The 23,276-nt window shown below is 36.7% G+C and overlaps 4 protein-coding genes across 6 annotated transcripts in view; all 4 read right to left on the bottom strand.

The window, feature by feature from the left end:
* Positions 1-2,640, bottom strand: part of LOC105171218 (3-phosphoshikimate 1-carboxyvinyltransferase 2) — a 4,671-nt gene extending 2,031 nt beyond the window's left edge. The window contains exons 1-3 of the mRNA XM_011092260.2: positions 2,104-2,640; positions 763-1,007; positions 303-456 (exon numbers count right to left, since the gene is read on the bottom strand). Of these exons, the coding sequence (XP_011090562.1) occupies positions 303-456; positions 763-1,007; positions 2,104-2,439 (735 nt within the window). The 5' untranslated portion in view covers positions 2,440-2,640. The remainder of the gene's footprint in view (positions 1-302; positions 457-762; positions 1,008-2,103) is intronic.
* On the bottom strand, positions 4,694-8,468 carry LOC105171209 (transketolase, chloroplastic). The gene is made up of 7 exons (XM_011092248.2): positions 7,903-8,468; positions 7,303-7,393; positions 7,111-7,216; positions 6,728-7,010; positions 6,402-6,550; positions 6,161-6,314; positions 4,694-5,960 (listed from the first exon to the last, which is right to left on the bottom strand). Exons 1-7 carry the CDS (start codon positions 8,365-8,367, stop codon positions 5,001-5,003), a joined length of 2,208 nt encoding a protein of 735 aa, XP_011090550.1. The 5' UTR covers positions 8,368-8,468; the 3' UTR covers positions 4,694-5,000.
* On the bottom strand, positions 11,035-14,727 carry LOC105171202 (DNA repair protein RAD51 homolog 3). The gene is made up of 9 exons (XM_011092239.2): positions 14,385-14,727; positions 14,092-14,193; positions 12,788-12,910; positions 12,647-12,680; positions 12,489-12,559; positions 12,159-12,385; positions 11,924-12,055; positions 11,724-11,790; positions 11,035-11,570 (listed from the first exon to the last, which is right to left on the bottom strand). Exons 1-9 carry the CDS (start codon positions 14,494-14,496, stop codon positions 11,395-11,397), a joined length of 1,044 nt encoding a protein of 347 aa, XP_011090541.1. The 5' UTR covers positions 14,497-14,727; the 3' UTR covers positions 11,035-11,394.
* On the bottom strand, positions 15,124-22,415 carry LOC105171177 (probable tRNA N6-adenosine threonylcarbamoyltransferase, mitochondrial). Of its 3 annotated transcripts, none has more exons than XM_011092206.2 (13): positions 22,075-22,415; positions 21,880-21,924; positions 20,074-20,148; positions 19,260-19,356; positions 18,748-18,838; positions 18,208-18,257; positions 17,760-17,950; positions 17,586-17,671; positions 16,734-16,809; positions 16,538-16,621; positions 16,293-16,407; positions 15,792-15,880; positions 15,124-15,574 (listed from the first exon to the last, which is right to left on the bottom strand). In XM_011092206.2, exons 1-13 carry the CDS (start codon positions 22,348-22,350, stop codon positions 15,440-15,442), a joined length of 1,410 nt encoding a protein of 469 aa, XP_011090508.1. In that variant the 5' UTR covers positions 22,351-22,415; the 3' UTR covers positions 15,124-15,439. The 3 variants fall into 3 exon arrangements, with proteins under 3 accessions (XP_011090508.1, XP_011090515.1, XP_011090523.1); XM_011092213.2 differs by having other exon boundaries at positions 17,760-17,947; XM_011092221.2 differs by lacking the exons at positions 15,124-15,574; positions 15,792-15,880 and adding an exon at positions 15,887-16,167.

Raw genomic sequence — 23,276 nt, 5'->3', positions numbered from 1 at the left:
TGGAGGATGGGCAACATAGACTTTCACACATGACCATCTCCTAAATCTAGTGTCACAGTGTTTTTATTTATTAGTCTTTATTTTTATTTTCCCTTGGCTATTAAAGAAATATCAGCTTTGTATCCTACTTTTGAAGCCTGAAGCAAAAGCGATTCAAGCTGCATAAGAATATGACAAAAAAAAAAAAAAAGTGAAAAGAAAGACAAGTGCAGGAGCAGGAATATGGTAATGTGCAGGGATACATAAATCCCACAGCCAGGTTCATTGTCACAAATGTTATATCAAATGAACGGAAGAGCTACCTTTCCCCCAGGAAGACCTCCCTTTCCAACAATGCGAACGGGGGGACAATTTGTGCCCAGGAAACAGTCAACATCTGCACCAAGCTGCTTAAGTCCACTGACTAAATCGCCAATGGGTCTCTCTCTCATGCGAGGAACCCCATCAAGTACATAGCTGAAAGCCGTAAAAATAATAAAACTGTGAGACACTAAAGAACTAGACTACATTAAGAATTGGCAGGATCTTAGCATGCAAGTGGACCAATCAACATGATTTAATTCAGCCAAGTTCCTCAAGCAAAATGAAAAACTTGCCTCTCTCTATGACAGTTCATGAAGGACCCTAAAGATCACAGACTAACAGTTCAACTTAAATGGAATTCAAGAAAAAGTATTCAGAGATCTGGCGGGAATTGGGAAATATACACTTGTGAGAAAGTGAATACCCTAAAGATAAGATCTAAAAAGCTTGACGATGTACCTTGCATTTCCACCAGCAGCAACAACTGCGGCAGTTAATGGGCGCATTGCTGTTCCTGCATTTCCCAAGAAAAGTTGAATTTCATCCTTGGCTTCTTTCGATACTGGAAATAAACCACCAGAGCCTCCCACTACTGCCCGTTGTTTAGCTTTGTCTTCTTCCACATGCAGTCCAAGTGTTTTCAAGGCACCAAGCATATAATGAATATCATCACTGCTCAGTAAGTTGTCCACAACAGTCGTCCCCTGAAAAAACAAGTGTACGACATATATAAGTATCAGGGAAAATGCTAAAAAAACCCAATACCTAATAACTGATCACATTCAAGATTTATGAAAAGTTAACTAAAAGCAGTTAAGAGTTACCTTATCATATGGCAAAAAGCACACATGAAAAATGAACCAGTGACATAGGGCCTAGAGAATGCTGAAGTACTATAAACAGAAAATGAGATGATGAGGTGGACAATGTGAAAGCTATAAAGAATGGTGATACTTAAAAGACTACAAACATTGATGTTATACTTTACTGAAACTTCCTGGTGCTTTTCATGGAATTACCAATCTTCTTAAAACCTATTCTGTCACATATTTGCCCAGCCCCAAGAATCTTAGTTTGCTAATGACCAAATGAGGAAGTGGCTTAGCAGTTCGCTGAAAGAGCAAAACTTTAACCACTAGCATTTCAGGCATTAACTCCAGGTGGGGAATCAAGACAGGTGTTGTGCTTGCATCAAGCATGCTACGGGAAATATAATACCGTAAAAAGTGAGTTATGAAGAAACTCTTCTGGCTTTTTCGTAGAATCTTAAATCTCCTTCAATGAGCTCTATCTAGTTGAACATTAACACAGATAGGCATAAACACTTGCACATGCATTGTATATGGAAGACAAGAAGTATAAGCACGAGCAAAAGTAAAGCTACCACAAGATCAGACTTCATATGCATGTAACAGAACATATTTACATATCCACATATGAATACAAAGACACAATTATATCTACATAATATTGAACTGGAGAGGTATCTTGAATCCGGAAACTTAAACCCACAGGAGATCCTAGAGTACAATATCGGTAAATCTTTTATCCATGTGATCCCAGTTAGTAGTACCACAGAAATTTCTACTTCACCATTTTCAATTGCTTAAGCTGAATCCAGAAATAAACATAGATAAAAACAAAGACTTTGAATTCTCAACTATCACAATAGATAAAAACTGCCAATCATCGCACAATCCCAAGACGAAACCTCCTTAATCACAATGCATACATCTAGTCATTAGAAAACACATAAAAGAAATCATATTTATAAAAATCATATTCATATGTAAAGATTACCTCAGAGAGAGCAGCAAGAAGCAAAATACGGTTGGAAAGTGATTTCGAGCCCGGCAACTTAACAGTACCGGAGATTTCTTTGATGGGTTGCAGCACAATCTCCGGCACCGTCGAGGGCTTCTCCGCCGTGGCAACGGACGCCAAAACCTTAAATTGACTCGTCTTTCTAACTGTAAAGATCGAACTTTTATTCAAAACCCACGAATTTTTCGATGGGTTCTTCAGATTGTTGGAGCCCAAAAAAAAGGAAGACGAAGTTGAAGCAGAAGATTTAGCATTAGGGGTTGGGATTTTGGGTGAGTGGAGTTTGTGCGACATACTGCTAGCGTGCGCCATTTCTATGGGTTTCAGCGATTCAGATTGAAAAATGGTGGATTTTGTTGATGGGTTTTTACAGGTTTTGCAATTCAAGAACCTGCAACCAAATCTTGTTGAAGTGGGCGTTAGGTTTGAACTTTGAAGGCTGAACGGTTGGCAGGCCAAATTATGGTCAGAATCACTAACTAGTAGTACATGAACTATTCTACTCTGCTCACCAACCACTTCCTTTCCCAATGTTTTTTAGGTTGCCAAATATTAATACAACTTATCAATTAAAATATTATAAAAAACTACATATTTTATCATAATATAACAATCCACGTTTTCAATTACGCAATAAAAATACACTATATTCTTTTTCAATAATTCAAATAATAATATATCGAAATTTTGTGTTACTTTTTTAATATTCGTATCATCTTTATAATTATTATTTCAAATCATACATTGCTCTCAAAACTCACGTTATATTCCCTAAACCCTATTATAAATTCTAACACACAAAAAATGTAACCAAAATAAAAAAAGTAAACTTAATTATGCTCATAATAATTTGGTTAGGTATGTTGATTAAATAAGTAGGACCCTGCATCATTATTAGTTTCTTTTAGTATTTAACTTTATTTTTGTCTTGAAAATTGAAGTCCAACCACAGCCACCAACTACGGCCACCAACCACCGCAATGTTGGTAGCTGCAACAGTGGATCTGTTTATTGGCATAGACAATTGGACATGGACTTAGGAGTGCTGGGCTTTTCATCATTCTTGCAGAAAGAAAATAAAAACAAAGCTGCTTCAACGTGAATAATACGTATTGTTACTTCATCAGTACTGCTATAATAATGATATGCATCTCCTGATTTTATTTTGGGATAACTATTTACACTTTCTCATTTATAGTTTATTTGTATAATTTATTTTTATTTTTTGTATAATTATAAAAATTACCCGTGACAGTAAAAAAACAAGAATAATTTATTTCATTATACTGACATTTTTGGCATGCATGTGTAATTTTTAATAAAGTAAGGATGATTTATGTAAATGATGTTGACGCTTTTAGTGAGTGTATGAATATTTTTTTTAAAAGGTAGGAATTACTTATATATATAAACCACAAATCAAAAGAGTGTAGATAGAATTATCCCTTTTCTTTTTATTGCGGATGTTTGTTAGTGCAAGAATTTATCAAATTAGATGTTGCTTTCAAGACTTTATGAAACTATTAAATCCACTAGAAATTTAAATTTGTATGTTTTGATAAATCATTTGTCATATTCCTGTTTTTTGGTTGGAAATTTTTGTTTTATTGATGGAAAATGTGGCATATGGTTTTCATCAACTATATATGAGCCTAAATCAGCATCAAATGGTCCCTAAAATTTCAAAACAAAAGAGTTTTACTAGTTTCCTGAGAATACATTATACATATAGAGCATTACAGCAATTTAACTCATGAGAAGACTAAGGTTGTAAGATACTTAGTACATAAAAGAAGGCAAATAAAATTTATTATTGCGAATTTAGTAGTGCATCTTGTGTTTACTTTATATATACAAGTTATGTATACAAAGATGTTTATTCAAAAGTATAAATGAACTTGATTTTATGCAGCAACGTATGTATACAAAATATTAATATTGAATATGAATTTGTAATAAAAGAATTTGCAAATCAAGTACAATTATTGGAACTCAAACGATTATTAATTGTGAAGCTTCAATACCTAGCTAGTTCACCGATCTTAATAACTCAAGTACAAATTGTGTCATGAATTATTTGAAATTGTCATATGTCGAGAGAGAGAGAGAGAATATGCTAAAGTTGGAGGGTTATTCCATGTCACAGTGGTCCTCCACAGGACATAAAAATAATTGAAACCATAGCTTTCAACATGTAATAAGGTCCAAATATTGAAAGAATTCAGACAAATATGTTGTTTGATCCCTTACCTTAAGGTAATGAACACAATGCAGAGGAGTGGGAATAGGAGATAATGTGGATAGCCCAAGCTCTGACCTCAAACTCTCAACTCACCACACATAACTCACCTCCTTCAACAACCACATATAGCAATAGATGGATGGATTCATGGCCCTACATTTCTATTGCTTGGAAGGCCCTCAGTTTTCTTCAACAGATTAGGGTTACCCTACCTCTTTCTTCAATTCAGTGGCTCCAATTCATAATCTAATCCATGATAATGTGTTCTAAAATATCTCTTATGTGAGTTGTAGAAACAACTTTTTCGTCATCGGTTGGTGGAAATTGTGACAAGAACCAACCTTGTAACAAATCAAAAGCACATATGAGTTACAAAATCAAGATGATGTTCAAGTGTACAAATTCAGGAGGATTCATATGCCTAATCTCTCCTGATCACATTTAGGCTGCAAAAGCTGCTTCTCAATTTCAGGAACACAAAAAGAAAAAAGAGATTAAAATTTTGACTTCTTTATTAGGAATTCTCAACTGGACTACCAAGAACAATGGCCCTTTTTTTTTGTGCTTTCAGTATGATTTAACCAACTCCAAATTTCTCACAAGCAACCAAGAAGCTCAAAATTACCAAAGCTTAACATAATTCTTTGGCTGCGGCTATGACAGCTTCAGCTGTGATGCCGAACTCCTTGTATATTTTTCCTGCAGGTGCACTAGCACCAAAGCGGTCAATTCCGATGGCCTTTCCTTTAGCTCCAACAATCTTCTCCCACCCAAATGTTGATCCAGCCTCAATGCTAACCCTAGCTGTTACAGCTGCTGGCAGAACACTTTCCTTGTACTCATCAGATTGCTCATCAAAGAGCTCCCAAGAAACAAAGGAGACCACTCTAACTGCCTTGCCTTCCTTTCTGAGTTCATCAGCAGCCTTTGCTGCAATTTCCAACTCTGAACCAGTTCCAATCAAAATAACATCAGGCTTGTTACCAGATGAATTGTCTGATATGGTATAGCCACCCTTTTCTACACCTTCAATGGAGGTCCCAGGAAGTTGAGGCAGCTTTTGTCGAGAAAGGGCAAGGACTGAGGGTCTCTTTCTGTTGAGCACGGCCACCTTGTATGAACCTGCGGTCTCATTGCCATCAGCCGGACGGAGCATCAATATGTTGGGCATTGCTCGGAAACTTGCTAAATGCTCAATGGGCTGATGTGTAGGTCCATCTTCTCCTAGACCAATAGAGTCGTGGGTCATGACATAGATAACTCCAGCTTCAGACAAGGCAGAGATCCTCATGGCAGCTCTCATGTAGTCAGTGAACACAAAGAAGGTTGCACAATAGGGAATGAAGCCAGGGCTGTGAAGGGCAATCCCATTACAGATGGCTCCCATACCATGTTCACGGACACCAAACCTAACATTACGCTCTTCTGGTGTGTTCTTTTGGAAGTCGCCAAACATTTTCAAAAGGGTCATGTTGGAGGAAGCAAGATCAGCACTGCCACCAAGCAGACCAGGGAGAACCTTTGCAAGAGCATTGAGATTTTGCTGAGATAGATTTCTGGTGGCGTCACCTGGGCTCTCCGGAGTGTATGTCTGAGCAAGATAGTATAGAAGTCAGAAACATATTTCACAAACGCAAATCCTCAGCAGAAATTCAATTGCAAGCAAGGAGCAAGGTTTGACACACTTTGAAGAGTAAAAAAATGTCGTTAACAAGTATACACCAGCGGCATTAAAAAATGTCATTAAATGTCGTGAACAAGAATAAAAAGAACTAGCAACAAATCACTCACAGGAAGAGCCTTCTCCCAACCAGCTGGGAGTTCACCAGTGAAGATAGATTTCAGCTCAGCAGCTTCCTCTGGATACTTCTTCTCATATTCAGCAAACCTAGCATTCCATTCAGCTTCATAAGCAGCCCCCTCAGACGCATGTCGGCTCCAATGGCTGCCACAAAGAATATGCAATATCTCTAGGATTAGTTAAAAGAAATATAATAATGCTATTCTGGTAAGTAAGAAAAGAGATGCTCACTTCTTCACATCCTCAGGCACGTGGAAAGGCTCAAATGGCCATCCAAGGTTCTTCCTGGTGGCCTCAACTTCCTTGGCACCTAATGCACTTCCATGCACACTGTACGAGTTTGCCTTGTTGGGGGAACCAAAGCCGATGGTTGTAGTAACCTGCTCAGAGGAAAAGAAGAGAAAACTAATCAGCAAAAGAACAATTTTGCCTTCAACGAACCTCCAAAGAAATTCAAGCACAAAATGTAAAATATGTGCAGAAATTAAGAGAAATTCTTTTGACCGATTCTTTCTTGATGTCACTTTCAGTTGTGCTATGTATGAAAAATATCTGACCTTGATCAGAGTGGGCTTGTCTTTCACAGCCTTTGCTTCCTTGATGGCAGTGCGAATTTCATCATAACCAGTGTTACCATTCTTCACCCAGATTACATGCCAACCAAGAGCCTCAAAACGGGTGTCAACACTCTCAGTAAAAGCAATTTCTGTGTCACCATCAATGGAGATGTGATTGTCGTCATAAAATGCAATCAGCTTTCCAAGTCCCCAGTGTCCAGCGAGGGAGCAGGCTTCATTAGAAATACCCTCCATTTGGCAGCCATCTCCAAGGATAACATATCTGTATACAAGGCAATGCCATTGGTCAAACATATCAATCAGGGATTTAATCCTTGATTGAAGAACACAAATCAAGAGATTTGAGTAAATCAGTTCTTTACGTGTAGTGGTCAACTATCTCGTTATCTGGTTTGTTGTATCGTGCAGCCAAATGCTTCTCTGCAAGTGCCAGGCCAACAGCATTGGCAATACCCTGACCAAGAGGGCCTATACAAAAGGAAATGTGGAAATTAGTATCAGATCTAGAGATCTTGACGGTCAAATAAAAAGAAATTTCAAGACTTGATTCTAACCAGTGGTGACTTCGACACCAGGTGTCTCAAAGTTCTCGGGATGACCTGGGGTCCTGCTTCCCCATTGACGGAAACTCTTCAAATCCTCTTCCTGTACAGTATAATGCATCAGCTAACAAGACATGAAATGCTCATAAGGCTACTGAAATATCTACCAAAAAAAGAAAAAAAAAAAACATTTATCCACTAATAAATAAAAGTACTACCGGAGCATTACAAACCAAAACACAGTGAAATTTTCAGTATAAAACAAATCCAAACAAATGAATAAACGAAAATTTTTTCTCAATCCGAAAAACTAAGTTATCGGCAAGGTCAGTTAACCTCAGAAATCAAATTTCAACAAATTTGTCAGAAAACCAGTTCTTAAATAACTAAGGGTTATCCAAAAAAATTGTAGAAACCCAGATCCACCAAGAAATTATATCACCAACCCAAATATCTAAAAATCAACTCCATTTTCCATCTCTGATTAAAAAAATAAAATAAAATAAAACCGCGTAAATTACCACCTGGAAGAGCAGATGGCATGTCATGTATCTGCTAATGAAAACAAGTTGAGAATGAACTGAGAAATAAATTATAAAAGAAAGATTCGACCTTGACGGCATCGTATCCGGCTAGGTGAAGAAGTGCGTACTGTAGCATACACCCGTGTCCAGCGGAGAGCACAAAGCGGTCACGGTTAAACCAATAGGGATTCTTAGGATTGTACTTCATCACCTCATCGTACAATATGTGACCCATCGGCGCGCAGCCCATAGGCAGACCAGGGTGGCCGGAATTGGCCTTCTCTACGGCGTCAATTGACAAGAACCTAATAGTGTTGATGGATTTCTCAACGAGCTCAGTGTCAGTTGTTTTCTCGAGGGTCTCGACGGCAGCGGAGGCGCGGACAGGGAGGCGGGTGCGGCGGCGGGAAACAGAAACAGCTGCGGAAGAGGAAGCGGATTTGAGAGCGGAGAAGGAAGGGATAGAGAGAGGGGGATGAGAGGAGGCATGGCGCGGGGCGGTGGAGCGAGAGAGGATGGCCTGGGAGAGAGTGAGGGAGGAAGAAGAAGCCATGGTGTGGTCTGGTGTTTGGTGTTGGTGGAACTGGGAAGTGAATGAGAAGAGAGAGAGGAGGGGGGAAGAAGATAATAAAAGGAAATATGAGGTGAGGATTTGAAATTTTTTATTATATATCCTTTTGATTTTCAACCTATATTTATCATCAATACATATACCAAATGGTCTACTCTACTCAATTTTTATTTATAATCTCACATAATAAAATACAATGATGATTTATAATAAATACGTAAAACATTTGGTATTCTCCATTACTTACTGTTATAAATATAAAATTAAAAAGATTGTGAACAGTGAGTAGAGTAGCTTAAATTTTTTTATGAGGAAATGGAAAAGTTAGTAAAGTTTTGGTGATGTTTACTATGTGTGTTTATTTATTTGGTTATATGGGTGGGGGTGGGGTTGGGGTTGGTGAGCTTTTGAGAGAGAGAAAGGGGTAGTGGCTGCGGGCCTCTTGCCTCATTGTTTGCTCCTAAAGCTATATTTGCTTCTACCCATCTTTAACTTTTGAACGCCCATTACTTTGTGACATGAATTGTTTCAGGAATACAATCAATTATTATGCTAAAAAAATTCAATTTTAATTATCAACAATTTCTTTGAATTGATAACTTTTTATGAAAATTATCAATTATGTTTACTTATATGTATAGAAGAATTACTAGTAATTTATTATATACATCTAAAATTATAAAAATTAATTATTTCAAATTATTAAAAGTATCTGTGCAAAATTATTACAAATCTTGCAAAAACCCTCTTTTGAGGAAGAAGAGAACTTCTTTACAGTAGACATGGAAAATAACACGCGAGAAAAGAGAGTTACAGGGCAGAGATGGGAAGAAGATGAGGGGCGGAGAAGGATGAAGGGGGGATGACAGGGCCCTGGAAGAAGGCAGGAGGTGGTAGAGGAGGAAAAAGGGAGGGGGAGCCACAAAAAGTGGAAGTAAGGAGGATGAGAAAGAGGTAAGGGGGAATGAGGGCGGTGGGTAAGAAGGGTCGAATTGAGTCTATTGGGTTAAATAACTCGATCCATCTCCTAAAGTGGATTGGATCATTAAGGTTGAACAGTAATTAATATGAAGCCTTCATCGCTCCAAGTAAATAATTTATTAATTTGTACAATTCATTTTATTCAAGGTATCTCGCCTAAGTTGAATTGCGCATACATGAAGGTGTGATGTAAGATTTTTTCTTTCTTTTTCTACTTTTGTTTTTAGGAAAGAACGGCTGTCTGTGTTGGCAGCCGAGGCTGACAAATTATTGAGAGTCTTTACTAAAATTATCGTAATAAATAATTAGAGAAAATATAAGTTGTGCTATTTCGTGTTTTAACCACATTCTTCATACCAAACAAATATTATAATCTCAAACAGTGCATTTGAATTTATGTTCAGTTTCAAATTCGACATAACACTTATTCAGTTAGGAATACTGCAACACTACAATGTATAATTTATGACATAACTACAAGTATTTTTTTTTATTAATAATCGTCCTAATTTATACTGTTATATTTATATTGTAGTAATTTAAATGCTCTATTATTTCTTAATTTTAAGTTTGTCAAAAACAATCTTATACTATCTTTTATATCATAAATAATTCAACTAAAACAAAATAAATAATGTAACAGCTTCCGCCAGCAAAATTCCTAATTCTGCATTGATGGGCGCACCATAACAAAATGGGTAGGCAGTCAATTTTGTTTTATTCTTAGTCTTTCTATACATCCCTTCTCTTAGACTTGTTTCACTAGTAAATGTGCTTATAGATATGCTTATGCATCCTGTTTTAAGTTGTTAAAAGCCTCCATATGTGAGTGGTAGTCTAGTAGTTGTTATTATGCAAGTAAACTGCTTATTGACAAAATATTCCATGAGCAATGGATTCTGCCACTCTAACTTGGAGATCTTGTATAATCTTGGATTTCACTCTGCATTCCTGGTTTCTTCAGCCCATTTTTGTCTTTCTCCACGCCCAACCACAAAAAAACAACTCTTGCTGTTTACTGAAATTCACTCCAATAATAGCCACATGGATACTGGTAAAAAAAAAAAAATGAGTTTCTCCAAATAGTGATGTTTGTGGATCGTCATTCCTCAATGGTGCTACTCTTCTATAAATGTCTATTTCTTTAGAAAAAAGAATAGGCCAGACAGTGACTCTACCATAAATTGTTACTCCATTAGTTTCTATTTCAGTAAATTTTGCCAGTCAAAACCAACCGGTCAACAACAATGGAAATGGGTGTAAGATCAACTGTGATATATATATATATATATATATATATATATATATATATATATATATATATATATATATATATATATATCACAGTTGATCTTACACCCATTTCCATTGTTGTTGACCGGTTGGTTTTGACTGGCAAAATTTACTGAAATAGAAACTAATGGAGTAACAATTTATGGTAGAGTCACTGTCTGGCCTATTCTTTTTTCTAAAGAAATAGACATTTATAGAAGAGTAGCACCATTGAGGAATGACGATCCACAAACATCACTATTTGGAGAAACTCATTTTTTTTTTTTTACCAGTATCCATGTGGCTATTATTGGAGTGAATTTCAGTAAACAGCAAGAGTTGTTTTTTTGTGGTTGGGCGTGGAGAAAGACAAAAATGGGCTGAAGAAACCAGGAATGCAGAGTGAAATCCAAGATTATACAAGATCTCCAAGTTAGAGTGGCAGAATCCATTGCTCATGGAATATTTTGTCAATAAGCAGTTTACTTGCATAATAACAACTACTAGACTACCACTCACATATGGAGGCTTTTAACAACTTAAAACAGGATGCATAAGCATATCTATAAGCACATTTACTAGTGAAACAAGTCTAAGAGAAGGGATGTATAGAAAGACCAAATGCTTTACCCTGAAAAGCATGCGTCAAATAATTAGCAACCATTCTAGGTTGCGATAACCAGTTAAAGGCAAGGTCTTCCTTGATTACCTCATCCAAGAGAAAGAATGTCTGCTGCTCGTTCTCTAAGCGAATGCCTACATTAACTTAACTCTTTTACAGTTTGGAGCTGCATTTCGGATGCCTTTGCCTGTCACAGCATATGGAGCTGATGCTGATTGCAGAGAAGGTGATTTATCGAGGTATGCATACCTCTCATCGCCATTCCAGTGCAATATGATCCGGTTTGTAGAAGCATGTGACCAACTGTCACCTGTTGAGCATGGTTTCCAAGTTAGAAATCGTATATCTGTTGTTTAAGTTCTATAAAGCTTCCTCGCACCCCATGAAAACCTCAAATAACTTCGTAAATCTAAAGCAAACAGAAGGGGGACCATGTAAAGATGAGGACAAGTGGAGTATTTACCAAGAGCGAGAGTTAACTGGAATGAACCTTCTTTGTACTTTGTGGTTACTTGATTTAACAGGACTACCTGCAGAAGTTTTTGCGTGAACACAAAATTGAGCATATCCTGACGGAGAACTTCGATAAATTGTTAACAACATGGTGAGGCAAAAAGGAGTAGAAAGTAGAAGCGTTTCTTGCACGATGAAAGCATTCCTTACCGCCAATTTGAACTGTTTTGCAAGTTTCATCAGTTTTAAGGCCATTCCACCAAGTAGCCGAGTCCTAAGAGCCATGTCCTCAAAATCTTGACGGAAGTGGAAAGTAATGCTGTCAACAATCACAACCTTAACCTGTGAGAAAAAACAACATTTCAAAGCTGTAAAACCCATGAAGCCTCTAACCAAAAAATTGTTGAAGGCCACAAGTTGAACCACCATGAATTGCTCTACTCACGTCCTTCTGCTCAGAGATAAACTTCTCCAAGTAATTTATCACCGCAATTTGCTCTGTATAAGTGCATACACGGAAGTAGAATATATTTTCAAGGAAAGCTTTTGGCTGTTTAATTACTCTACACGCTTGGGAATCCTTCCTCAGCAAGTTATCGTATTCTAGCATATCCTGAGCACATGCCTCTGCAATTTGTAAAGCACGTTCCACCATAAAACTGCCTTCTGTATCTGAACATCAAAAAATACAATGCTTTGAGCTTCACATTAAGGAGATAACAGCAATTTCATATGCAGAAAAGCCAGCTACTGAATATATCCTGCCTGTAAATACCTATATAAATTGCTTTCCCTCCAAGGCCGCCATAACCAGATGGAATTTGGACATTTACAGCAAGTTGAATCCTATAAATATCCATTGAATGTTAGGTTGAATATAGTTGGTGAATTATCAATTTGAACACAGAAATAGTAGATTGGTATCATCCTCACCCAAGTTGCGTTTTCCCAATGCCAGGCACTCCACCTAATTAAATCACGACCAGAACTCTAGTAAGAATATACAGAAAATTGAAAGTAAATACAATATGGGTGCACATAGTTACTTGGGGCATAAAAATGTCTGCGACTGACCAATCTCAGTTACTTCTTTACAGTGAATTCCTCCACCTAGTATTACATCCAAATCTGAGCAAGATGTAGTGATGCATACAGAAGATTCCTCCTCATGCAGCATATCCCAGGCAGTCTGTGCTCCTAGACAAAATGATTTGTGAAATCTTAATGATCCAAAATTGCTTCAAGACTTTCTCAACAGCACAGTTATGCTATGGGCTGACCTCAAATGAGGTAAAAGAGGAAAGAGGGGAACCACTAGCTGCTGCATTTTCAGGCTTCTGTCAGGAATATAATTACTTTTTGGACAATAAATACTCTGCCAAACATTTAGGATAGAAGAAAAGATTTATTGAACATAAATGAACACTGAAACTGCACTGCAACAATCCCAGCAGGAGAAGCTTAAGAAGGGTATTGCAGTGAACACAGCAAACAGCTTCCATATTTCCCATGTAAAAATATGCCATTTGGATCAGCATGACGATACTAACAACTTAACTGCTTAAACAATGTTTTATAATCACAAAGTTGGATTTAGATGTTCATATGTAATAAATCTAGAGTTGTGTAGCATAAACAAAAAAAGCTACATGTACTAGTCCCATAAGATTCAACTACATATTCAACTTATTCCTGAGACAATAATAAGAAAGCATCCATCTGTGAATAGCAGAACAGCAAAAAGTGATATAATCTACTTTGTCTACTGCTCTATGCTTTCTATGGAGCTTTTGGTACCTTAATAGACCAGGGTTCCTGAACATGTATTATCTTTTTCAAGTTGGCACATCATGATATAGATTCCAGATTCCTTGCAAGCATCAGAAATTAAATGTGAAAAAAGTTACACGAATAACCACCATATAATTCCCACAATAATAGTAACTCCTAACCAATTAGGACAGAGAACTTTATCTCTTAGCAAAAAACTGCTCACCAGCTGATTATTAGCAATTGTATGTGAAATTAGAAAGGGTAAATGGTGATATACTTATTGTTTTTTCTCCCTCAGGAGATCCATAACTATAAAGTGTGCTGCTAACATTAACATTTACAAACATCATTTTGCCAAAAATCAAAAACCTCAGCCCAGAATTCAGGCTGTTCAGCAGCACTAAACAATGATTCTTGCATTATCAGTAAAAGTAAGGCTAGAAGTTTCCAATAACTTGGTAAAAGCCTGATGATCGAGAAAATCTAAAGCAACATATATATATATATATATATAACCAAATTTTTAAAATTAAACATAGCTTCATCAGTCAATTTTATACCAGAACGGCACGCCAATAAACAAAGAAAAATCAACTTAATTTTACCATTCATAATAGCATGATTTCCGTTCTCAATTTTTTCTGACCCACTCCTTCGCGATACAACTTTCAAAATCTCCACCGCTTCATTTTCCGAAATCTTCAAATCTACTCAACCAATTACAAAAAATCAACATCGTAATAAAAAAATTCCGACATACAGTATAATAAACAGCAACAGTACAAACTTGAAGGAATATTACAAGACCGAAACTCTCTCAAAGTACAGTGCAAAAGAATTGCACTGAAGTTTATGCACATAGTATATAGACAAACAAGACACGTAAATGCGCGCATACCTTGAGCTAAACGGGAAGGAGACACGGAGGATAAAGAGGAGAGAGACGTGTAGCCTGACGATATCAGCTTTCCTCTATGTGATGCAGAAATGGGTAGAGTCGAGACCTCCATTCTCACATTAAGTGTGCGTGTTGTGTGTGTTTCGCGGGCTCTGGTTGTTTGCCTCCTTTTCGAGCTGAAATCGAAAATTTGTCAGATTCTGGAAATGGGGTAGTTCGTATAATATGGGAATTCTAGGGGTCATAGAAAACAAATATGTCTATCGATTTAGTCCCCGAGGTTTGCGGTATTTGTCCCTGAGGTTTTGCTGTATTTGTCCCTGAGCTCCATGCTGAGTTTGTAAGTAAAACTTTAATTTATGTGGGGCTAAATAATCCTCTGTTCCTACCAAAACACAAACTTCCATTTCATTTCAATTTACATTCGATTGATAGATTTAAAATTTAGGAGAAAAATATAAAAAGAAAATACATTTCAAAATGACTAGATACCAAAAGAATTTAAAATCAATTAATATTCAATGAAACATAATTAAAATTAAAATTAAATATTTTAAATATATGTTATTGGAGATTTGAAATTTAAAATATCCATCTTTTAACCGAGAATGCAAATATAAAATTTCAATATCTTTATATTTTCATCTCTAGAAAATAGTAGTTGATAAAATTTGTAATGGCAGATGCTATCTTAATTGAAATAGCAAACCTTTTTAAAAATAAAACTTAAATTAGAAGATATAAATTATAGCAATGTATTTCAGAAAGAAAATATTAGTCATATCCGTACAGAAACTCTACAGTTTTTTAAAGGAAAAGGGGTGATGGAAATCAAACCAATTAAATTACCCCCTGCAACTCTACAGTCTTGCACGTATACAGCATTAGTTATCCACAAATAGCAAAATCCTGTTCACTGTTTTACAATGGCCCTATGTTTCATCTATACTAAAGCATGCATTTGATATTTGATTCAAAAATGCTGGCTTAATTTGGGAACAAAAGATCAAGTCTTCCCCCATATGCCATTGGAAAGGCGAGCTGTGAGCTTTTCTTTAAGACGTTTTTTGTGTGGATGCTTGAATGAGAGAGGTTAGTGATGGATGAACCCTAGCCGTTTTCAATGATCGAGCTTCACTTTTTCCTTCAGCATACTCTTCGCCCAACGGCCATCTTGGTCGAAGATCAAGCTGATTCATAAGATCAAACAGTGAGGCTCTATACAACATAAGTAGACAACAACTACACAGGGTCGATTTCAAGAAATCCAACATTGCAGATATATCATCTTGGATTTAACTCAAGAGCAGAGCTCAAGAAAGTTTAAAAGAGGTCAAATTTGTTGCAAAATAAAAGTAATATCAAGCAAATTAAACTTCCGACTACATGAAAAGTAAAAGATCGAACCATGGCATCCTCAGGTTCACATGCAGGTGGCGGAGGATCATATCTTCCCATCTGGAAATGCTCAATGCCGGTCCAAGCAATCATTACACCTTTCGTAAATGCAAGTGTGTAAGAATGTTACAGGAGATTTTATTTTTATTATAACAGGAATAGCACTTAGCAGACTTTCCTTTCAAATGTATATAGTTGTCCAGAACTGAAAACTGCAAATTTATTCACCGTGAAAACACAGTTTATTTTATGTTACCACGCTGGGGGAGCAACTATTAGACTCTACTCCAAGTTCATGTTCAGGAAGCAGACTGGAGCAGTCATCTAGTCGTATCATTGTGCTTTTACAAAGTAGCTTCCTTCTTTAATAAAATCTTTGATCGATCTATTACAAGATTGAAGTTTGTGTAAATTAACAAATCTTTTTGAATAGGACAGCATGGGGTAGCACCGTAGCAGACGGGCATGGCATGGAATGAGAAAAAAATACTCTCGGAAGACTTGTCTTACCATTGTCAGTACAGAGGCTGGGAGGAGGGCAAACAAGTTGCAGTGCGTGCTTTTCCACTATCTTATTAAGCCGAGACCTGACATACTGATTAGATGCAACACCTCCAGATACCACCTGTACAAGATACAATATTGCTTAGATGTAATGGAAAATAATATTGAGGAAGGGAAGTAAAAATACAAGAAAATTGAGCCCTCCATGTAATGTGAGGGGACTAAGACCGGTAGTGATGTATTTTACAGACCAAATGCTTAATAGAAGGCTCCATCTTCATTGCCCATTCAACTGCTCGTTCACACTTTTCTTCTAAATGCAATACTGCAACTCGCTGCATGAGGCATGTTTGTGAATCTTTCAGGTAAATATAGATGGCGTTATGTAGGTTAAGTATCGCAACACTGAGAAGGAGGCAATGAGAAAAGCATCAGAGACTCAATTACCTGGAAAGAAGCAGCAATATCAGCCCGAGCTCTTCTGTCTTCACTACTAGCTGAGGCAATGGGGATTGAAGCATCGCTGCAAAGGGCCAACAAAAGGTTAGCAATTATCAAGGTCTAAACAAGGAAGTTTGGTTGGTTAACAACTTTTCTTGATAATCAACGTGATATTTTTATCAGACGGGGCTTCATTTTAAAATTAGCATAAGGGAGATTTAAAGCACTAAAATCTATAATTTCCAAAATGAGGTTACTTTCAGACTGGAAATTTTGAGCATGCTCTATTGGTGAAACAACTCATGCATGATTCAGTTACAAATGAAGATGGGAAGAGAATCATAAAATATATCGCCACCAATCAGAGCCTTCAGTGTTGCAAGTCCGAGATGAACAGTGAGATGACTAAGCAAATATAGTTTACAAGGAGCTACTACTGGAATTCTCTTAATTGATGTGGTTATTATTAGGGAAAAAGTCCTAAATGTTAACCAGCCAATAATGCAACACCACCATTTCTAATACTACATAAGAGACCTAAAGTGTGTATATTTCTCATCTACAGATGAGCTATGAAAACAACCAATATACATATCTTTAAGGAATCTAATTCCAGACTTGATAATTCATGGAAAATGGATATCCAGTTTCATCTAAAATTCTACTTGATTTTCTCATGACAGAGGGTGCTAACATAGTTATTCATGCCACAAGAAACATCTATATAATACAGGTAAAAATAAAAGCAACAAAGATGGTCATACGCAAATGTATTCAAAGATAAAAACTTGACAATGGCCAGGAAAGTTAAGCAGCAAAATAATATATGGAAAAACAAATGGCATAAGAGATAATTACATATTTTTGGATTCAATTGCCAGCCTCACTTGAGTCTTGAGACCTGCGTATGAGAAGTTGCAGTCTTTATGCTGTTTCATAGGGACCTGTGGGATATCACAACATTAACCTCGTTGTCCAAAAAGTTTAAATTCAACATGATCAAAATCAGAGAGAAGTTCAGAATATACTAACCTTAAATTTGACAAAGTTTTCATCACCCTCTCGAGCCAGCTCCTCAACAGCAGGGCCTCCGCTTTTCCTCATATCAAGACCAAGCCATTTTGCTGTCTTGTCATATGCCTCTCCAATTGCATCATCTATTGTGGTCCCAAGTTGTATATAATGGCCAACATCACGAGCAAGAATAAGAAGATTATGGCCTCCTAAGTAAACAGGTTAAATATAAATGTTAATCTTCGTAGCCATAAGCATGCAAAAGAATGCTACTGTGGAAAGCCTAGATGAAGTAGTCATTGCAAGTAGTTTCAAGATGCTTAGAATAGAATTCAAGAAATGGTATAAAACAATAATAATCCGACACTTTTTCTGGAACTTTTTGTATGTCTCTCACTTGTGATCCATGCAACTAATTTGAGTATAAAATCAAACGAGAAACTTTTTACTGCAGTGGCAATCATACCTGAGATAAGCAAGGCGATGAAAGGAAACTGTAACTCTCTTTCCACTAACCTAGATGAAAGCAACATGTTAACTCTTCAACATGACATAAGCCTGTTATAGGTTAGAAACTTGCATCTTTTGCATTTCCCTTCTAGTTCCTACTTCCAAATTATACATCCACCTGGTAAACTTTGGGCTGGATTTTATACTTAAGGTACATCTAGAATCAACTGCTTTATTCTCATTGTTGGGTTGCATAAAATAAAAAGATTTCTCTCCAACAACAAATCCACTGCAGATTCATCACTTTCAAATATGTAAAATCGGGCCTAAACTAAAATTATGATGAAACCACAGTACGCCTTTGTAGAACGGCTTCTAGCCCCTATGTGGATTTTAACTTTAGTCAACGCCCCATGGCTTGATTTTGAAGGGGGAAAATAAAATAAATAAGTGATGAATTTTGTTAAAATCAGTAAGTTCATATTAATGAACAGATCAATACATTCAATTTTTTTTGTTTAAACTATTAACAATTTTCACGAAAATTCATCATTACCTTGCTACCAAAGCATGAGCTTCCATGTGATGGACACCAACAATGGGTAAAGCATAAGTACCAGCTACTTTCCGTGCTTTTCTCACACCAACTGCATGAAACGCAATAAGAAGAGTATAAGGGCCTTTTTCTCTCAACAATTGTGTTATAATCCACAAGGTTGCAGCAACCAAAATGAAGTGTCATAATGTGGCTGCTCCTGTATTTTAAACTACCTTAGGCACATGTAGCATAATATAGACAATATAGACAAAATTAAGAACAGAACCAATATACCAAAACAAAAATGTTTCTATAACTCAAAAGATTGCCAAAACAAAAAGAACATACTTTGACTATTACACCTGTATATCCAACTCAAGATGCAACTTGTAGTAATACTAAAGATGCAAAGACCACATTTCTTTACCCTTTAATCCATGAACTAGAATAATGCTCAAGATACAGCATAAAGCAAAACAAAAACCAATGAAAGAAAGATAAGCAGAAACAGAAGGCTCTACAATAAATACCACGTAGACAAAGGCTTAACCCAGGACCAATTGTAACAGCAACTGCAGAAAGATCCTCCTCAGTTACTTTAGCTTTATCAAGAGCCTCCTGCACTACCTGCGACAGAGCACATCTTATAGGTTAGAGGTCAACAAACATAAGAACACAACGATTGACACAGTTATAATTTTCTCACCGCTACCATTCTCCCCCGAAATGCAGGCATGACAGTCAACGTTCAGAAGTTATTTGTAAGTGAATGATATTCATCACATTTTCAGCTGAGGGAATCCAGGGAAGGGACTTAGCATGGTGCATTTCTAGATAATTACCACTAGAGTATCATATAGCAGCAAATGACTGAGACTTCTAACAAGTATATAAGCAACAGCCATCTGTGTATGTACATTACCAAAATATGGAGCGGGTAACTTTTTTAATTATGATCAGGCACTAATAAGATATGATTGCAATTAACAAAACTGCATTAGATGAAAGAACACATACATAACATGATTGACAATATTCAAACATTTCGTAGCTGACCATGTTTCAATGAATATGTCAGAATACTGAATAGGATATGCAATCCAATACAAGGAAGGAACAATGTTTTTCTGAGTTTAGCTGAGCTTGACATCTCATTCTTGCCATGGGCATGCAGGAGAACATCCTTGATGAAAAAATAGAAGTTGAAATAATAGTTAAAATGAAATGCAACTATTGACAGAAAATTCTGAAATGTAGTAAAGACCCTCAGTCGAAAGAGAGAGATTAATGAAGTAAATTAAGGAAATAAATAGAAGGGTGCTATCAAGCAAGCAAGTTTATGACCTGATCAATCACTAGCGAATGTGCTTCCTCTGCCATTTTAGGAGCCACTCCTCCATACCGGACAAGCAGATCTGCCTTGATGGAGTGAAACAGGATAAAAGATAAGCAAATGACATGATTATACAGATTCTGTATATCATGCTTTGCAAGCAGTGTAACAAGATTATCTACATAAGTTATAAAACTTAATATCTGTACATGGCATAAAAAGTAGAACCGGCAACCAAGGTTGCTATGCAATTGAAAGACTTGATCTGAAAATGAAAAGATGCTCAGACAAAAGTATCCTCAGATAGAATCAGCAGAAAAAATAACTAATTATTAAGAATTGACCATCAATTAAAAAGGATTTGACATGACAGCTGTGTACTTAATTTCTACTGAAAATTCAAGACAGGTACAGTTGTATAACCAGCTGTATCAGATCATCAAGATCTAAGTCCATGAACGGCAGTATACTTTTATTAATACACAAGTACCCGTGATGCATGCTTGCGTGTGAGACACAGGTACCACGTGCGCTCGTTGAACTAGAAAATATGCTCTGCTAGAACACATGGTAAATTACAGACACAAAACTCATCATTTTTCTTTAAAGAAGGGAGCAACACTAGGACTTCCAAGGGGGCGCCCATCCTAGTACTATTCTCGCCCAAGCACGCTTAACTTCGGAGTTCTGACGGGATCCAGTGCATCAGTGCCGGTATGATCGCACCCTCAAAACTCTCCATTTAAGTTAGATAATTATAAATTGTTAACCATTCTTCAGTGATTACCGAGAGAGAACAATACATCTTCTCTTTAAGAATCATTAAAATGAGCGAAAACCTACCTCGTTTCATGTGGGTGAAAAAATAAGATCTAATAAAGCTAATGCTCTCACTTATTTTCCATTTTAGTCATTCGGTCAAGGTGTGTTCGAAGGGATGACGATGGGCACTTAAGAAGCACCTAGGAAATGCTAGGGGCATACACCTAGGAGTACCTGGTATACGTCCAAGCGCTTGGGCTGTATGCCCTTTTTGTGCCAAAAAGTACTCCAAGTTTATTGAGCATGTAAGCAAAAGAATTTGAACAAAAACTTTTTTTTCCCAATCTAGAAAGGCTTAATGATCTAAATTTGTGATAAACAAAATTTATAAAATTCACAAAAGCAGGAAAAATAAATTAGGACAGAATTCAAAAAGAATCTCTCTTAAATGACATATTGCTTCTATGCTTCTTTAAAAAATATTTTTTCCTTCTTTCCCGTAACTTAACCTTCGTGGGGATTTCAGTAATTTTCCTCTTCCATACTGATTAACTATAACGGACAGATCAAATGAGTAGTGTTGGCATGAATGTCTATCAGGTTAGTATTAGGTAGCAGTGAAACTTGTTGCGTTAGTTGAGAAGGCATTTAGAAGAACAAATAAAGGCATCCAAGGCCCACAAGGTGTGCTACTCAATTATCCATGCAGCATTCAAGCTCCTAAGCTGTCAACGAGAACTAATGTAAAACTATTTCAATATTTCAAGTTTCATAAATTATGTTTTACATAAAACTGTCTGTTGAGCATCTAATAAAGGCATTCAAACATGAATGGCTAAAGGCCAAGCAATAATAGCCATCACGCGAGAAAATATTTAAACTAGAATATATGCATAATGGGAAAGAAATCCATGACAATGGATCAAAATTCAACCAAAATACCACCAAGGACTATAATAATTTCCACTCTAAATAGAACCAGAAAGAGAGAAAATAATAATCCAGAATATCACGCATGCAAGCACTCTATCGCACGCCAATGCTTTAATATATACCTGAGAAGACACAACTTGGCTAAGAATTTCACCATTGCTTCGAACCTATCATCACGTCAACATTCAAAAGAACCAAAGTCATTTCACAAAATAACCAAGACCCACAAACTTTTTCTCATTAATTTCACAAATAATCCCGGCCCACCAAATAATTACGCAAAATTATAATGTTCCCGTCCCGCACACAAGACTTACTACTGCTGCGGCAGTGTCGTCACAGCTAGTTTCAATACCCAGAACAACTAACTCTTCATCTTGGCCTAATGCGTTCATGCTTTTGGCTTTTGGGCAAGACGAAAAGTGGGCAAAATCATAATTAGTCGAAACATGGAGAAAAGGCGATATGGGCCCCCTCCTTTTGCGGTCGACTTCAAATTTTCGGAGAGTTTTGACGGGGAAGTGCAGTGAGGGCTTGCGAAGAAGGGTTAGGCGGGAAATCGTGGAAGACAGACTGGATATTAAAGACGCCATGCGAGAGAGAGAGAGAGAGGAGAGGAGAGTGTGTTTGACAGATAGCCACAAGGTTTTGCTTTGTATATGCTGAGTTCAGTATTTGACTTATATGAAGGGTAAAATTGCAATATCTTTCGCGGAATGAGGGGTAAATGGATAATTATAAAAGAAACTTGGGCCTGATCCGGAATTCCTAAGTTCCTGTGTTTGAATTAATTCTGAAGTGTCATCTTGGAAAAATCATGCATACTTTTTTTTTCACTGACTGAAATAAGCGTAACTTATTCTTTTTAAAGAATTGTTTTGATGATGCTGCAAATAACCAAAAGTTGCAATATTTTTGCTTGCAAGAATGCTAAATTGAGTTCGAGGATCTAAAATTTAGCATATATCATATAACAAGCAACTTAAAGATGAATAGTAAGTGCAATACTGATTGGTGAACAGTTCTGGTGCCAAACATACCATTCTTAATTTTGATTTATTTGGTTCGATCAAATCTTCTATCATTCAATATAGTTATTTGATAAACTTAAATTGATTGTAAGTCCTAATATCTTCAGCAATGAATTCCTAAGCAACATTGAGGGTGGCTTTCTGTACAACGTTTTTTCTGCCGCTGCGTTAAGCCAGCATTTGCATGGAACCCACGTCTCAACATCTCCAGTATTTGCTTTCCTCTGGTTCTTAATTTCTCTCTCTCTCTCTCTCTAGCCTTATTGTCAAGAAAAATGGAGACAGAACAGCAGGCCAGTAGCAACACTGACATTTCTGCTGTTTCCAATGATTCCAAGGTTCATGGAGAATTAAAAGTCGCATTTGCAGAGCTTCTTTTTGTTGTTTGTATACATATAAATCCATCATATGTTGGAGCTAAAGTTTTTCCAGTATTTTATGCTTACAGGGTCGATTGTTGACTTGCAAACAGGGAAAAGCAACTTTGG

Source organism: Sesamum indicum, linkage group LG1 (genome assembly GCF_000512975.1).
Source record: "Sesamum indicum cultivar Zhongzhi No. 13 linkage group LG1, S_indicum_v1.0, whole genome shotgun sequence".
NCBI lineage: Eukaryota > Viridiplantae > Streptophyta > Magnoliopsida > Lamiales > Pedaliaceae > Sesamum > Sesamum indicum.
Note: the sequence above shows the minus strand (reverse complement) of the source record. Positions and strands in the feature narration are given on the sequence as shown.

Excerpts from the sequence above, each read along its gene's own strand:
- LOC105171209 (XM_011092248.2), bottom strand. The coding sequence starts at position 8,367 with ATGGCTTCTTCTTCCTCCCTCACTCTCTCCCAGGCCATCCTCTCTCGC. Across the intron at positions 7,011-7,110 it reads GAGATAGTTGACCACTACAC|ATATGTTATCCTTGGAGATG; the intron begins GTAAAGAACTGA and ends CCTTGTATACAG. Across the intron at positions 5,961-6,160 it reads GTTGGGAGAAGGCTCTTCCT|ACATACACTCCGGAGAGCCC; the intron begins GTGAGTGATTTG and ends TATCTTGCTCAG.
- LOC105171202 (XM_011092239.2), bottom strand. The coding sequence starts at position 14,496 with ATGGAGGTCTCGACTCTACCCATTTCTGCATCACATAGAGGAAAGCTG. Across the intron at positions 12,911-14,091 it reads AAATCATGCTATTATGAATG|GAGCACAGACTGCCTGGGAT; the intron begins GTAAAATTAAGT and ends CATTTTGTCTAG. Across the intron at positions 12,056-12,158 it reads TTATCTCTGAGCAGAAGGAC|GTTAAGGTTGTGATTGTTGA; the intron begins GTGAGTAGAGCA and ends TTTTTCTCACAG.
- LOC105171177 (XM_011092206.2), bottom strand. The coding sequence starts at position 22,350 with ATGGCGTCTTTAATATCCAGTCTGTCTTCCACGATTTCCCGCCTAACC. Across the intron at positions 17,951-18,207 it reads CATCGCCTTGCTTATCTCAG|GAGGCCATAATCTTCTTATT; the intron begins GTATGATTGCCA and ends CTGTTTACTTAG. Across the intron at positions 17,672-17,759 it reads AAAACTTTGTCAAATTTAAG|GTCCCTATGAAACAGCATAA; the intron begins GTTAGTATATTC and ends GATATCCCACAG.